This window comes from Grus americana, chromosome 16 (assembly GCF_028858705.1).
Source record: "Grus americana isolate bGruAme1 chromosome 16, bGruAme1.mat, whole genome shotgun sequence".
Lineage (NCBI taxonomy): Eukaryota > Metazoa > Chordata > Aves > Gruiformes > Gruidae > Grus > Grus americana.
Genome location: NC_072867.1, coordinates 17,393,370 through 17,408,525, shown reverse-complemented (window position 1 = coordinate 17,408,525; position 15,156 = coordinate 17,393,370). Strand labels below are relative to the sequence as shown.

Genomic DNA, 15,156 nt, shown 5'->3' with positions numbered 1-15,156 from the left:
GCCAGCTGCAGCCCTTAGGAGGGAGGGTTGGGAGAAGCCGTTTGTCGCCTTCTTCCCAACGCTAGCTCTGAGGGTAAATTTGATGGAGCTGGCGGGTGGGATTTAGGCATTTAACTCCTTGCCGAGATGAGCAGAAGTGCTCGGTTTTTTGCGGGGGGAGGGGAAAGGACAGGCCCTGGAAAGTAACTGAAATCTCCCAGAGGATTCGCTGCTCCTGGATGGCAGCGTGTGAACGTCTGGAGCATTGAGTCGGCTGTGCCGGGATGGGTTGCAGTTGCAAGGCTCCCATTTGTTTTCTCTTGGAAGCATCCAGAAATGGTTTGACTGTTGGTGGCAGTTGGTTTGGTTTGATTTTTAAAGCCAGTTTTCCTGACTTGGGCAGGGTTGTAGCTTCTCATACCGTGCAGGGCTTAGGAGAGCACAGTGTTGGTGATGGCACTGGGGAGCCCAACCAGCGGTTCAGAGCCGTGCGGTTGGGTTGGGTTGGACTATGGTTGAAAGTCTGGCCGTCAGTAGCTCGGCTTTCAGTGGCTGTTACACACGAGCCATGGTTTCTATGTGTGGGGGAAGGCAGGACTGGGCTAGCAGAAGTTGTGATGGGACCTGTTTTGCAAAAATGGTCTTTTATTGTGCGAGAACCAAAACCCTGACCTCAGCCTCTTCACAAGGGGGGCAGGCAGAACTCCCCTCTGTGGTTTGCCTATTTTGCAGTAAAGCAAGCCTGAGCGTTAATGTGTTAAACTGAAAAGAGGAACTGGAGGTAGCCAAAAGAGAGGAAGGATATGAGTTAAAAACAGTCTGTTGTCCCCGTGGCCACCTAGCAGGGCACAGGAGCGGGTGCTGTCCCGCTTCTGGCTTCCCCCTTGGACACAGGGCTTACGTTTCTTCTCAGAGAGCTGTAGAGTTGGAAAGCAGTAATTTAACAGTAGCTTCCAGAGAAATACATAGGTGTAGGCAGTTTCACACTTCCCTGCAAAGCCATGGATGCGTGTTGCTCTCGTGCTGGGCAGTGGGCAGCAAAGCGGGGAACTGAACTGTGTGTTCCCCCACTCTCGTCTCCTCCTTGCAGGGTGGAGGGAACACATTTTTTAAAATAGCAATGTCGTTCTCCTCATCCACACATCGTTCATTCTGCGCCTTCAAGGTCATGCTACGTGTGAGATGACTGCTGCCTTTTCCACTGATGGGGTTAGCATTTTTCCTACTTAACGATGTTTTCACCATTTTCTTCAGACTCTGGCACGTGGCTAACAGCCCGAGTTTGTCCTCAAGTGATATCCGCCCCGGCTTGCTGCTGGAGCTGTAGGGTAGGACACTGCAGTCTGACTGTAGCCCTACAGCTGTAACAACAAACCCTTAACGCTGCCGTGGTTTTGGGCAGCCTCCTTGTCGTGGTATGCACATCCTTCCATTGCTCCTGGTGAAAACAGGAGCGTGAAAAGAGGTCAAGGGAGAAAAAAGAAAAATATGTATTCGCAGCAAGCACTCTGTGTCTCCTGTTATCTAAATTCTGTGCAAGCAGCGAGCGCCGATGGAGCTCCATGCCAGCTCTGAGACCACTGAAAGCAAAATAAACATCTCTGCAGCATGGGCTGATACATGCTCCCTTTAGAGTTGCAGGCACCTCCAATTAATCATGCTGTCTGTGGGGGAAGAGGCTTTGAGGATCAGAGGATGTTGCCAGACGCGATGGGCTGATGGAGGGGTGGGCACCACTCAACGTTCAGGGTTAATGGGCTGTGTTCCCATCCCGGGCGAGCGGGGACGGCCATGCTGTGCCGTGCCTTGCCTTGCTTTCAGGTGAGCGGTGTCTGGTCTATATGCAGAAAGTCAAACGCTTTAATCCTGGTTTGGGGGATATATTAGTGTTGTGGGACAGCGCGCAGTGCTGCGCGCACATTTTCAACTAAAGAGCCTTCCCTCCTTTGTGAGAAAGGCTTTCACAGTGCAGCTCAGCTGGCTGGGTCTCAGCAATAAATCTATGGGCTGACCAAGCCAAATGACTTCTTGAAATGTTAATGAGCGAGATGTGGCTGATGCCCCGGAGTTGGGGTATCTCTGCACAGCGCTCCTGGTCAGCAAAGAGGGGAATCCTGATCCCCGTTTCAGCTGTGCTCGTCATTAGGGGTCCTTGGTGTCAGCTGCTCATCTTAACCATGAGCACTTCCGACTTCCTTTAATTTCGTTCATATTGGGGAGGGTAGCGCCTTTAAGCATCCTATGGGCTTTAAAAATTGCACAGGTTACACAAAATAAATGGAGGAGTAAAATCAGAGGAAGGTTTCGGTAATGGAGCAGATGGGGCTTTTCATCGAGCGCCAGCGGAGTGCTTGGTGCTGCAGAGTCCAAAGCCAGAGACAGCCTTCGCCCTGAGACATTTGAAGTGGAAGAGACAGATCCAGTCCAGAGTGAGGTACAGGCTGCCAGAGGTGAAGAAAACTGGAAGTGATGCAAGTTTTACGGAGAAAGCAGGTGGCAGGTGCCATGTTTGCGTTTATAAACAAATGCAAAACGTGTGCTTGCTTATACTCGTGGGTCGAGAAAATGCCTTCGTCCAGGATTTTGTCAGTGGTGCATCGGTGAGGGAAGAGGTGGCTCAATTGTTTATCAACCCAAATGAACTAGTTGTGTTTAAAAATACAATTTTAGGAGTAAATTAATCTGTGGAGACTAGGTCCAGTGTGCAGGGAAACATGAAATGTTTTCAGACCTTATTTTTCTTGAAAACTGAAAAAGATGATTCTGTAGTGTGTACAAATGCAGAGCTATGTGCCTGAACCAATATGTCAAACTGTCATGTGGGAGATTTGGTGAAAAACATCTTGTCCTAGGGGAATAATTTTAAACACTATATGTAGGTTTGCTGCCTCGTAAGAGATCGTTACTCAAAGCTATTCCCTCTTACAGTAGCTCGGCCTCTGCTTAACGGGCGCAGAGTGAACAGAAGCCTATTAACGCATCCTTTAAGAGCGGTTATCAGATGGTGGAGGGGAAACTGATCTCTGATCAGGGAATATAGTGGTTTTGGCCAAATCCTCTGATTTAGCCTTAACAAGATCAGTGGCAATCCAGGGGCTTCACGCTCGGCTGGCCATCGAGGGCGGCGGCGGCGGCGGGGCCGTGCTGTGCCGGGCGGCCGGACCCTGGGCAGCGCGGGCGGCTGAGGCTTTGTCAGAGCTGGTGAAGAAGTGTAAGGGACGAGCCCTGGGGCAAGGAGCCGTTCCAGAGATCTTCACCTCCTGTTTGTCACTTCAATCTCACAGGAATGCTGAAACGTGGAGTGGAACCCATTCCCAACCAGACCCCTACCAGACTGCGGCTGCGCTCTCACCCCTGCTTGTCCCTGCCTCCCGCTCCTTTTGGTGGTGGTGATTTTGGCAAAAATGAGAGGAATGGCATGAGTGGCACCCGAAGAGCAGCATAAACTCCCGGTGCCTCTGTGTAGCATCCACGGTTGCCTTGACTACACACCATCCCTCCCTCAATTAATCCCCACTCTCACAAGACGATGTACATAATGCGTGCTAGCGTTGTAGGTGAACTCATTTTTAATGGGATTAAATTACCTAAAAATCGGGACGCAGCTGGGTTTGCATAGTGTTTGGTGGGGCCGTCACAGTTAAGAGAACATGTTTATTTTTAAAAAAGTGCATAAGGAGTTGCTACATGAGGGAAGAGGCTTTACATAGCAGCTTAACGTGGGCTAAGAAAAGGAGGGAGTGAGAAGGAAGCTGGAGGGAATGGAAGTGTGTAGACATGGTGTCTTCAGGAGTGAGGAGAGCGTCAGGATCTAATCTCGCTGGAGAGAAATGTGTTTTTCCTAGGCTGATGGGAAAAGCACTCTGCAGCGTGTGCATTGAATTTTTTGGCGGAGCAGAACTCCTCGTCGCAGCTGCGGGCTGCCAGGGGAGGCCAGGCTCCTGTGCTAGTTACCGTGCTGCCATTAACACTGTGTAAACAAACAAACAAGCAGCAACCTTTTATTTTCTGAAGGCGTGCATGCCTTTGCAGAGTGGAGCAGAACGGAAGAGCAGCTTCCTAAGCGTGCGAGGTCAGAGCAGAGGATACGGGCACGGGAGAGGCTGGGTGAGTCTGTCACGGGCTGTGCTTTTCTGTCTGTTAGCTTGTTTGTTTGGGACTTAACCATCGGAACGCGTTCGTGTGGGTAAAGCCTGTTCAAAAGCTTCATGTGTCGCTTTTACCTAAAAGCAAACTTTAATATTATTTTTCAAAAAAGCTTTTTTTAGTCTTTTGGGAATGTGAAGCTGTGTACGCATCTGCCTCTGGAAGGAGAGCAGCCTGGAGGTTTTGTCCCAACTGCTTGACACAATTCTTACCACTGCTCGTGTATGTTGTTGTAGCTGATGAATGTTACCAAACTATTCAGACAACGCTTTAAAATATTTACCTAAAATGTACAGTTTCAACTGCAATAAACAAACTTGCTGGAATATTGGCTGAACACAAGCACGTAAGGGCTGTGAAAATGGCCGGACTTAATTCACTTTCATGTTCCAATGAACGTTTGCAAATATTTCTTTGCCGTAGCCACCCCGCTCTTCCAGATGTTGTGGCTGGCTCTTGGAAGTGCCTGTGTGCAAGCTGAGCTAATAATATTAATCAAACCTCACGTTAACTTCCAGGGCATTCAGCGATTATCGCAGGAATTTTCTCTGCTGTGAACAGTTTTGCACAGTTGGCTGGGATACACAGTGGTGGGTTTTCCTCGTCCTTCTCCTCCTCTGAAACACAGAGTACGAGTTGCTGCTCTGGACAGGACAATGGTAGGACAGGCTATTGTAGTCAAGGTAAACGGAAGAAATAGTTTCCAGCGCTAGAAATTTAAGCTTGATCCATGCAGTAACTGGCTTTTGGGACCAGCACAACTTCACCCAGTCGCAGCGTGTGAGAAGGTGCTGCCGCCGACGGGCGGGCGCCGGGTACACCAGAGGAACCAAATCCCGCTGCGGCCGCAGGCAGCTCGCTGGCTTTTGCTCTGCAGGTGACTGTCCTCCCTGGCTCAGCACCCACCATGGCGTGCAGGAGTCGCGGAGGCTGCCGCGGCCAGGACGTGCGCTAACCACAGCCTCTTGGGGTGAGGATACCATCACGGTTCAGCCATTGGCAGATCCTGCTGGTCTTTGGTCACTTCACTGCTTTGAGTTTCATGCCTTCCGTGGGAACACGTTGTGTGCTTACATGTGACGTTTCATCCCTTATCTCCACTTCAACATTTGCTGTTTTCAAGCAGCACAGGCTGTCCTGCGAACCGGGTAGTTTTACTTGCATCTGTCCCAGGTTCTGTTGTGTCACGTCCTTCGGTTTGGAGAGGAAGTCTCCACCCAGACCATTTCGAGATCTTGGGTATGGAGGATGGCTCTTATTACAAGGGTATTGCTTTTATTAATAACACTTACAAGTTTCTTGCAGTAGCTGCTAATAGAGGCAGTTGTGCAGTTTAAACATAATTTGTTTGAAAATTCCTTGCTTTCAGTTAGGCGTACTTCATGACTGACAGTGATTTATCTGAAACTTGGCAACTGCGAGGCAATGACGTGATGACACCATCTTGCATTACCTGACTAATTTTAACCTGCTGAGTCCCGTCAGTCTGTACTAACACCACCCCTCAGGACCGCGTGTGCCACAGGAGGCGGGTGCTGGGGCACTGCTGGTTTGCAGGAGGCAGAGAGACAGCGAGGAAGGCTGGGGAAACAGATCTGCTGGGAGGGTATGGCTGTTTTGGGCAAGCATCAGGCAGTGCCTTGTGCTTAAGAACATCATTCTCATCAGGTGGATCAGCGCAAATTTCATTTTTTAATACAAAGGGGTTTTTTAGAAAAGCATCATAGCTTTATCAAGAGAGAAATACTGGAAGAAAATAAATTGCACTGAATATTTCCCTCCAGATTGGCTTTGAGAACACTTGTGCCAATGCAAGCCTTACTGCAAGCTCTCATCCTCTTTTTGTTTTGGACTTGAATGCATAATTTTCTGTGCTTTTAACAGTAGATCAAGAGAGCCTGAGCTCCCACACAGTGGTGTTGAGTTAGGCATCATGTGGGCACTGGCAATCGATATTAACTTCACAAACTTAGGATCAGGTCCTGCTCACCGTGTTTACTTGGGTTTTCCTCGAATCCTGTTCATCACCGCGGGATAGATTTTGCATTGATTCCTTTATCAGTAGTTTGCTTATGAATTTTATCCACAGCAAATGTTTTAGAAATAATTTGCTGATTTACAAGTAAATAAGCCTAATTTATCCTTTAGATGCTTGTGGCATATGAACTTAATGATTGGCTGAGGACCTGATCCATGCTGGGTGCCGGGGGTGTCTGCAGGCCGGTGCAGACGTCGCTGCCAGCGCAGCGCAGCGCAGCGGAGCTCCGGCTCTGATCCCGGCTGGGTGCACGGCGTGGGGTCCCGCTCTGGGAACGCGCTGCCTCTGCCCCTTCCATGGGTGTCCCCGCGTCCTCAGGCCAGAGGCCGGTGCCCTGGAGCCCTGCAGTAAAAGCTCCTTGCAGAAACACCGCAGAGATCCCTGGGCCCCTCGTGACAGCCGTTCAGCAGTGGGACTCTTTCCTCTTTCTGTGCAGCAGAGGAAGAAAGCTGCTGTCACTGAGACTAATCTCAAGGCGCTGGCTTTTCCTGTACCGAGACCAGCATGTCCTGTACAGTCAGGGAGTCCTAAGAATAAAAAAAATAATGGGAACTGTGTGCATTGTAAGGGACGTGAGCAAATACAAATAAGAAAAACATTTCCCTTTCTCAATTCTCTGCATTCCCATTTGAATTTTAAACGTTTTTAAAATAACAAGTTATTCAGGTATATTTACATTCAGGGTAGTAAGTTGAAATCGAACACTTCATCAAATAGCGTTTGTTTAGGGAGTCTTGGTTTTGCCCTGTGATTTTCCCCAAGTGGCACCATAATGTCAGCTTGGGGTTCACCGGTCTGCGCTACCGCAGCTGCTGGCCCTGTGCCGCTGGAGCTGCCCGCACCGTTCCCTGCCCTGCGCGGGGCTGCCAGGGGACCAGCTCCGCAGCACGGATGTGCCCCCTGTGTCAAGGGCCGAGGAGGAAACACTCCCCCGGGGAGGTAAAACCCCTCGTTATTCTTCAGAGGCAGGCACAGACTGTGCAGGGGAGGGAGAGGGTCTGGGGTGTGATGAGGCTGGGGGCTAGCAGGAAAGGAGGGTAAACGTTCCAGCGCTGGAGCAAAGGCAGGCTGTGCTAGCGCCGCCTCTGCCTGCTCAAACTGCGCGTTTGGGTATTACGCAGCGAACGCTCTGTGCTTCAGCTCTGCTCCTCAGCGCTGCATGCTTATCAAACCTGACTGAAAAAACCCAGCGCCAGCTACGGGGGACTGTAATCCACTTTGGAGTTTAGAGACTGTGAGTACCTTTGACCTGCTGGTACTGGATTCGTTGTTCGAGCAGTGAGCGAGGGTATCCTACAGAAGTGCAAACCCAGAGCGCAGCTCTGCTAGACCGAGGTGTGTAACGGAGCTTTGTCTTGATTTTGCACATGGTTGCACTAATGCAGCACATGGCTGAGCAGGCAGCAGCACTGCTCTGGAGCCACAGTCCCTCTCCCATCGTTTATACCATCGTGTCCCCAGGTTCTAATTAGTTTCTCTGTATATGGTGTTATGATACTGGTTTGAATGTGAGCATCTCTGACATCCTATAATCAAGCAGTAAAAGCATTTTCCAGTTTAAATCAGGGACTTCCAGACTAGTTTAAGATTATTTTTTAGTATCACTGTGATTGTGTAACAAACTCTCCAGTTCCCCTTTTGTATCTGGTGTAGTGGCTGGTTCAGTGAAACAAATGCACCTTGCCCCTAAGCGTGGTAAACCCACACTGCTCGGCTTTGTGGGACATCGGAAAGATGATGTGAAGAAAAGCCTTAAGGAGGTCAAACATTCACAGCCATTTTTTTGGCATGTGGCACGCTGCAGCGTCACCCTCAGCCCTGCACGATGGGAACTCCGGGGTCTGTCAGAGACATTACGGTCCCCGCGTTAGCTGGTGCTGCAGCGCGTCTGCTCTTGCCGCTTGTGCTCTGGGTGGGTACGAACGAAATGGTGGATGGGAGGAAATGCAGGCTGCCTGTCAAGATGTTGCTGGCTTTTTTGTCTTGCATCGTTCCTCTATTTACTCACTGGTTTTATCCCACAAAAAGCCCTCCTTCCAGGGCTGGGGGGACTGTCTGCATCGGCTCGGGCGTCCTCCCTGGCAGAAGCAGCGGCATTCCCGGGGGCGCGTTATCTCCGAGAGGATTTTCTGTGTTCCCGGGCTGGCTCCTGGGGAGTGGGGAGCAAGCCCCAGCCTGCGTCGGCCGCCGGGCTGCCCAGCCCCAGCCGGGGTGGGGAAGAGCCGGTGCCTGGCTGTTTCAGAGGGTCCGTCAGAAGGAGCCTGTGGTGGGGCTGGTGAGGAAGTGAGGATTTACCAGGTGAGGGCTGAAGTGTGTGTGGGGGGCTCGTCTTTGGGCTTTTTGTGGTAATTCGACGACGAGCAGTGGAGGAGAACTAAAGAAGTCATTGATTTCAGCGAGGAAGAAGGTGATGACAGAAAGGTGTCCCCGGCTGTGCTGGGCAGGGGGAGGACACGTGCACCAAGGCAAATGTTGAAGATGAGAAAAATATATTTGCAACAGATTACTTGAAAGTAATAAGAGTGGAAGCAAGGAAAAGTAATGGGGTGACAGTGGGAACGAGTCATGAGTACATGCTGGTATACTTTGGAAGGAACAATTCTAGCTACTCTTCATATTAACTGTAAAATCCGGAGGAAGAAGGCCCGGGACATCATTTAGGTTGTTTCAGCGATTAACAGAAATTAATGGTGGCTAAAGATCATACAAAGTCCTAAGATGAAGAAATTATTAGAAAAGTGTTATTGTGGTGCTCCATTAAAAGAGATGAACAGGGAGACCTGTGCTGCCCGTAAGAGACCGACAATGGGAATGACCTGGAGGACACGGGGGGTTCGGGGCTGTTTTCCTGCTTGGGGAGGTTTCAGTATCGATTTCAGGTAGCGGAGGGTGCAAGAGGAGTGAAAACTCCCAATTGTGCTGCGATCCAGGACATCCGTAATCAGTCGTGTATACATCCTCAACGTTCAAATGTATTGCTGGTTTACTTTAAAACAAGTGCATGTGAAAGAGAATATTTTTGGTGTTTCTCTGGCATGGTGAAAAATCATCTGGAGAAGCTTGCTGTGGGGTGGGAAGAGGGAGCTGTGCCAGCGGTGGGGATGCCGGGGGATGCCGGGGGTGCAGGAGCCGGGGCGCGGGCCGGCAGGGCAGAGGCGGGTGCGGAGACACGGGGCCATCCCTGCTCCCGTGTGCCGCCGGCTGTGCGAGGTGATGGGGTTGCATTGCACCATTCTCCTAACGCTCTCTCTGTGAACCCTTTCCAGCCCACGACCTTCCCCCGAGCAAGACCTCGGCCACGGCGCAGACCGGCAGCCACCTGCAGTGCCTCTCGGTCCACTGCACGGACGACGTGGGCGAGGCGAAGGGCCGGACTGCGGTGCCGACGTGGAGGTCCCTGCACTCGGACATCTCCAACAGATTTGGGACTTTTGTGGCCGCCCTGACTTGAACAAAAGAAATTATTTTTTTTCTCTTTTTAATTTCAAAAGGCCGCTACTGCTAGGTGGACTATTTTTCTAGGTTGGTACCTGCTTAGTGGCATATGGACTGGAAAGGGTTAATTTAAAGTAAACCTCAACTTTTTTTTAATCTTCTGCCACAGTATGTTACCAGTGTTAACCCTTCTGCAGTTAGCACACTTTTGCTTAAGATTTTCCTGCTAGACCACTTTTTCCCATTATTCTGTAACCTTGGCATACATTTATAGATGAGGCCTTTTCTTTTTTCATCTCAGCGTATGTCCAAGTCACGTATGTCATAATAAGACAAAGATCATCCTCCTCCTCTTCTTCCTCATTTGCTTTGTTTTACTTTTTTTTTTGTTTGTTTTGTTTTGTTTTGTTTTGTTTTGCTTTGTTCAGTGCTTATTACAATGGTGATCCTGAAGAACAGCAGTTCAGGAATAAACGCCGGTTAAAGTGAAATGGTCATCATTATATTATATATTATATTGACACCCAGCTTTTGCCAGTCACATACAAACCAAACAGTTAATGCTCTGTTGAATATTCAGGCAACGAGCCTGCCCTTTCCTGAGAAAATGATGTTCTGTTGCTAATAATGTTCAGCCTCGTTTGCTCTCCGCCTCCCCCTGCGAGGCAAGGACGCTCAGAGACGGAGCTCTGTCATGAACGGGCCGGTTCAGACACAGCCGCGGAAGGTATAGAGGTGTTTTTCTAAATAAGTCTAACAGGAAGTTTATTTAACAACTCAGAGTCATTATCTCCTCCACTGAACGCCCGGGCTCCCCTCTGCTCACGAGGCGGAGCGGGGGCTGCTCCCCAGCGTGGCCGCAGCCTCCTGATCCTGGTGATGCTCCCACGGTTCCCACTTTATCACCGCTGGAGGAAGAAATCCCCCAGAGCCTCCTGCGTGCGCTGTCCCGTGGCGCCGTGTCCCGGCACGGCTGGGGCCGGGTCCATCGCCAGCTGTGGCCGGTGTCCCCAAAGCCCCGCCTGCCAGGCAGCACTGCCCCACTCTGCCCGTTTTTCACCCGGTTTTAGCTGAAGGAAGATGCTGTTGATGGGAGCAGGATGCAGCAGCCCGTGCACGCATCCGTGGGGCACCCAGGCTCCTGCCGCAGCCGTCTCGGTGCAGGGGCAGCGGTCGGGGGACGGCCCGAGCAGGGGAGAACGGGGGGCTGTATGCCCACGGTCAGTGTTTCCTAATCTGCCAGGGCAGGGACACCCCGTGTTAGAACCCCCAAACTCATTCGAGGCCCCGTTTTTGCCATGCATTGAAGAACAGTGTTACTAGATGCACACAATAAAAGGAAAACCATACTTTCCTGCTCGCGATAGATAATACTCATTCCAGAAGAAAGTTGGAAGCAAACCAGATAAAAAACACGACTGACACAATGATCCGACCCTCCTGTGGTTTTACGTAACTGTCCATTATTTGTGTCTGCTCTGTGTACAGGGAGTGTGAGCCGTCCTGCCTCGCTCAGGCCAGCTCGCTTTCCTCTGCTCCCTGAAGCTTAATAACATCACTGGAGATTTAGGTTTTAGCTGTGAAATAAAGGTCGGCCTCTCTAGGGTTATTTATTACTTCTGTCATGAATTCGCAAAATGTGTCCCTCCTCAAGGGATGGGGTTTGAAGGCTGCTTTGTATTTTATCTTCGATGATTGTGCTGGGCCTTGAATTATTTTGAAGTAATGTTCTCAGTAGACACCAATGGAGAGGGAATTCTGCCTAAAATGCCAATGGCACGGGGTGGTCTGAAATCCTCGCTCTCGGTCATACGTGGCTTCAGAGAGACTCGCAGTGTTTGGAAATGTTAGTGGAATGTGCTCTTATTAACCGTGCATGGATTGATTTCCTCTTACGGGTCTGGTTATCTTGACTTTAGATAAATTTGGGAGCTTTGAACCTTGATTTTCCGTATTTTTTTTACTTTGTATTGAAGCTGGAGCTGCCATGAGGATGAGGATTTTTGCCCATCCCGGAGCAATTGGCTGTGGAGCTGCCTCACGCCTGCTTGATTTGGAACAAAAAGATTTTGTACCTTCTGTAGGTGCGTGTGCTACTGAAAGCTCAGAGCTCTCCCCTGTCCCTGCAATAAAATATCACCGTCCCCAGTAAAACATCTCCTGGTAGAATGATAATTAGCCCTCACTCTGGAAGATGCCTCTTTGCCTGTGATTTCTTAAGTCCCAGTTCACCCAAATATGTGTTTAACTTTTAAATTTTTACGTGTTTAACTTAAAAATCCTGTCGAGCAAAGCACTTGGGGGCTGCTGAGCTGAGGAGGGTTCTGTGTGCCGGGGCGAGCTGCGGTGGGTTTGGTCCGCAGCTCCCACCCCGTCCTGGCAGCTCCTGCCGGGAGTAACCCCAGCGAAACGCATGCCTGGACACGTGATACCGCGTTTCAGCACTTAGCGCTGAGCATTTAGGAAGAGTTCATGGTCTGGTGGCATTCCTGTACAGGAGCGCAGCCCCGATGGCTTACTGCTTTGTTTTTAGTTTTTCCTGCTGCATTCAAGAGAACAGGTTTTTCAGGCTTCCTGAGGTCAGGGATGCACACCCTGTGCTACCGGGAAGAGACCTTTCAGTGAGCGCTGCATCACACATTTCAGATGGCTTTTAAAGAGAAATCCTCCTTTAAGTAGAAACGCAGTGACTCAGTTGGTCTCACCCGCCCTTTTCTTCTGGTTTGCTCTCTGCAGCTTTGCTTCTCTCCTGGAGTTGTTCTCATTCCCCCCGGGACTTTCTTTTTCACTTGCTCATAGAAACACAAAGTGGAAGCAATTGTTTAAAAACCAGTGGAATCCTAACAGTTTTAAATCCTGTGAAATGAGGAGGACGGGCTATACCGAAGCCAGGGGACGTGCCTTCAGGTGCTGAGCTGTACGGCGTGGAAGTGCGGGAGCTGTGGGTCTGCTCCCGCACTGCTGGGCCCGTGCGGTGGGCGCAGTGGGAGGACGGGATTTCTAGACAGCGAGGAGTTAGAAACAGTGTTGACCATCTTCTGGGCCTTATGTCCATGTGGTTTTGCTGAATAACATGGTCAGTCCTTTTGCTAACCTCCTACCCGTTCAATCTTGCTTAATTTCAGTGACTTAATCAACTGAGCAAAAGGAGACGATGGAAGCTCTACTCGGGGCAGGTGTTAGCAACGCCAGGACCAACCTGCGCTTTCATGGTTTCTTTGCTTTGTGCCAAAGATCAGAACAGAAACGGTACATATGAGTGACCCGGACAAGCAGCGCTTTGTGCTCATAACCTGGTGTGTTTGGTACTGACAGCACATGCAGGAGGCTACAGCTTTGCCACAAAGCTTGCGTTGCCTGCGATAATTTCATTGTACTTATTTTCTCCATTAATTCGACGCTGACCACGCTGAAATTGTTTTTACCATATATAAAATATCATCATAGCCCTACATGGTAATAATTGAGCTGATTTAATTTTGTGAACAATAATACTTCCAACCGAAGCATGTTTGAAAGCTGTAGGTAAAAGTCTGTTGTGCAAGAGGTAAGTTGCACTCTTTTGTGGAGAGGGAAACTGAGGCACAGACAGCGCCCACCCGAGCTGGGTCGAAGGCACGTCGGTGGCAGAGCTGGGCTGTGCCCGAGGTCTGGCCTCCGCTCGCAGCCCTCATTGCTGAGCCGCACGGCTCGAGGCTTGCTTCCGTCAGAGGATGAGCCGGTGCGACAGAGAGTGACGTTTTATGTCCGGGTGACGCTAGAATGACGTCAGCTCACACCTGCTTGTCCTGCAGGGCTTCCAGACGGGGGGACGTGGTACCGAGAAGTCAAAGACCTGGGGTAAATGTGCCATTAAGATATGCACAATCTTTGCTTTGTATTACGAGCAGCGGCTGAAATGCGGCTTCGCATTTGTTTTGGAGGCTTCTCCCTGCCTTGCCGGGCATTCGGGTTCTGCCGCGCAGCCCCCCGGTGCCGGGCGGGGGGAGCCTGGCCATCGCTGCCCTCCCGACCAGCTCGCCGACTCCTTTGGTATTTGTTAAAAGAAACGCTGCACTTTTAGTCTTCAAGGTGAAATGTAGTAGCAAACTGAGGAAAATCTCTCTGGCATTTAAATTGGGAGGAGTGATAAAATATCTCTTTGCCAAAAAAAAAAAAGAATAGGCCTTACTTATTAAATACTCTCGGGAGTTTTCTCCAGATCCCTTTTCCCTAGGGTTACTAGTTCTCTGCTATTCTAGCTCAGTTGTTCAAGCGTCAGTGAGAGAGGGGTTAGACTCATTTAGTTATGGTGACTCATCAAATAGGTGAGGATTGCGTTGTGTGTCAGGGTGGAAGGGGACGAGCATCAGAACTGTGATGTCATCCGGGTCATTTAGGGAGCTCTTTCACATCTGTACGTCTACGTGGCCATCCTGAGGCTGGCTGGCCTTCCCAAAGCAGGACTCGGTGTCCGGCACCGGCGGGAAGGCGCACGGCTCACACTTTGGTATGGAGGGAAGGGGCGAGGTGAGCACCGGTCAGCGGAACGCGCCGGGAGGGCGGGAGGCGGTGGGGGGGTGGGGGAACGCAGACAGAAACAAAACTGGTAAATTTTGATTATTTTTGTTAAGCTGCAGTGTAAGGTTTTCTCAACTACTAGATTCACAGCTGTTCAATGGATGGTGTGTAAGAGCATAACCCATTTTTATAGAATTGTTTCTCCTTTATTGCTTAAGGCTAATGGAGGAAATAGTCTAATTTTGTCTTAGAAATTCTCTATTAAAATTGTTGGTTTGAGTCCATCCGCTCATAGATTCTGACTGATGAAACTGCAGGCTGTGATTTCCGGCAGTTATAACTTTATCACTATTCACTACCCAAGAATATTACAGCTTTAAAACAGCCTTAAGCAAAAGGATGTTATTTCTTTGTACTAAATTTGGTTCATGGAAAAGAAAAAAAAAACTCAAAACACTGGTAATCCGTACTGCATAGCAAACTCTTCTGAAAAATGTTATTGCACATGTAAAATATGAGAACTTGACTCTGCTGTGTGTTAGGCAATCCTGTAATCTTTTTTTTTTTTTTTTTTTTTTTTTATTCTTGTTAAATTCATTTCTTAAATGCTTGGTTGGAAGACTGTGACAATAGCTCATGAAATTGAGTGTTATTTTTCTTTCTTTTTTTTAAATATGTAAAGTGCAGTCTTCTGTATTCATGCATATTGTACATATCTGTATATGTTTTACTGAGCAACTAAATAACAATAAATATGATGTTAATGGTGGCTATTGTATATTTTGTGCCATGTTTGTTAATTTTTATAGTAAGCCCTTTTTCCCAAGCTGTGAAGAAGCGAAACGCTACTGTTCACGTACAGGTAAGCCCCGGGCCTCGCGGTGGCGGGTACAAATGTCGCCCGTGCTCTGGGGCAGCCCTTGCTGACGACCGGCGTCGCTGCCCGGCGGGCTGCAGCGGGGCGCGGGGGTGAGGTTTGTTCCGGCAGGCTGGTTCCCCCGGCCCGGCAGCTCCTGGCGCAGCCGCGCAGCCGGATCCAGCCCCTCGCCCCCGGGTCA

At 49.7% G+C, this 15,156-nt stretch overlaps 1 protein-coding gene across 2 annotated transcripts in view; it reads left to right on the top strand.

The window, feature by feature from the left end:
* The window catches only part of MN1 (MN1 proto-oncogene, transcriptional regulator), a 112,469-nt gene that overhangs the window by 26,353 nt on the left and 70,960 nt on the right, over positions 1–15,156 (top strand). The window contains exon 2 of one of the 2 annotated variants that reach the window (XM_054844264.1): positions 9,430–14,876. The exons of the other annotated variant lie outside the window; for it this stretch is intronic. Within the exon in view, the coding sequence (XP_054700239.1) occupies positions 9,430–9,614 (185 nt within the window). The 3' untranslated portion in view covers positions 9,615–14,876. Of the gene's footprint in view, positions 1–9,429; positions 14,877–15,156 lie in introns of those variants that run through there. 2 annotated transcript variants of the gene reach the window in all.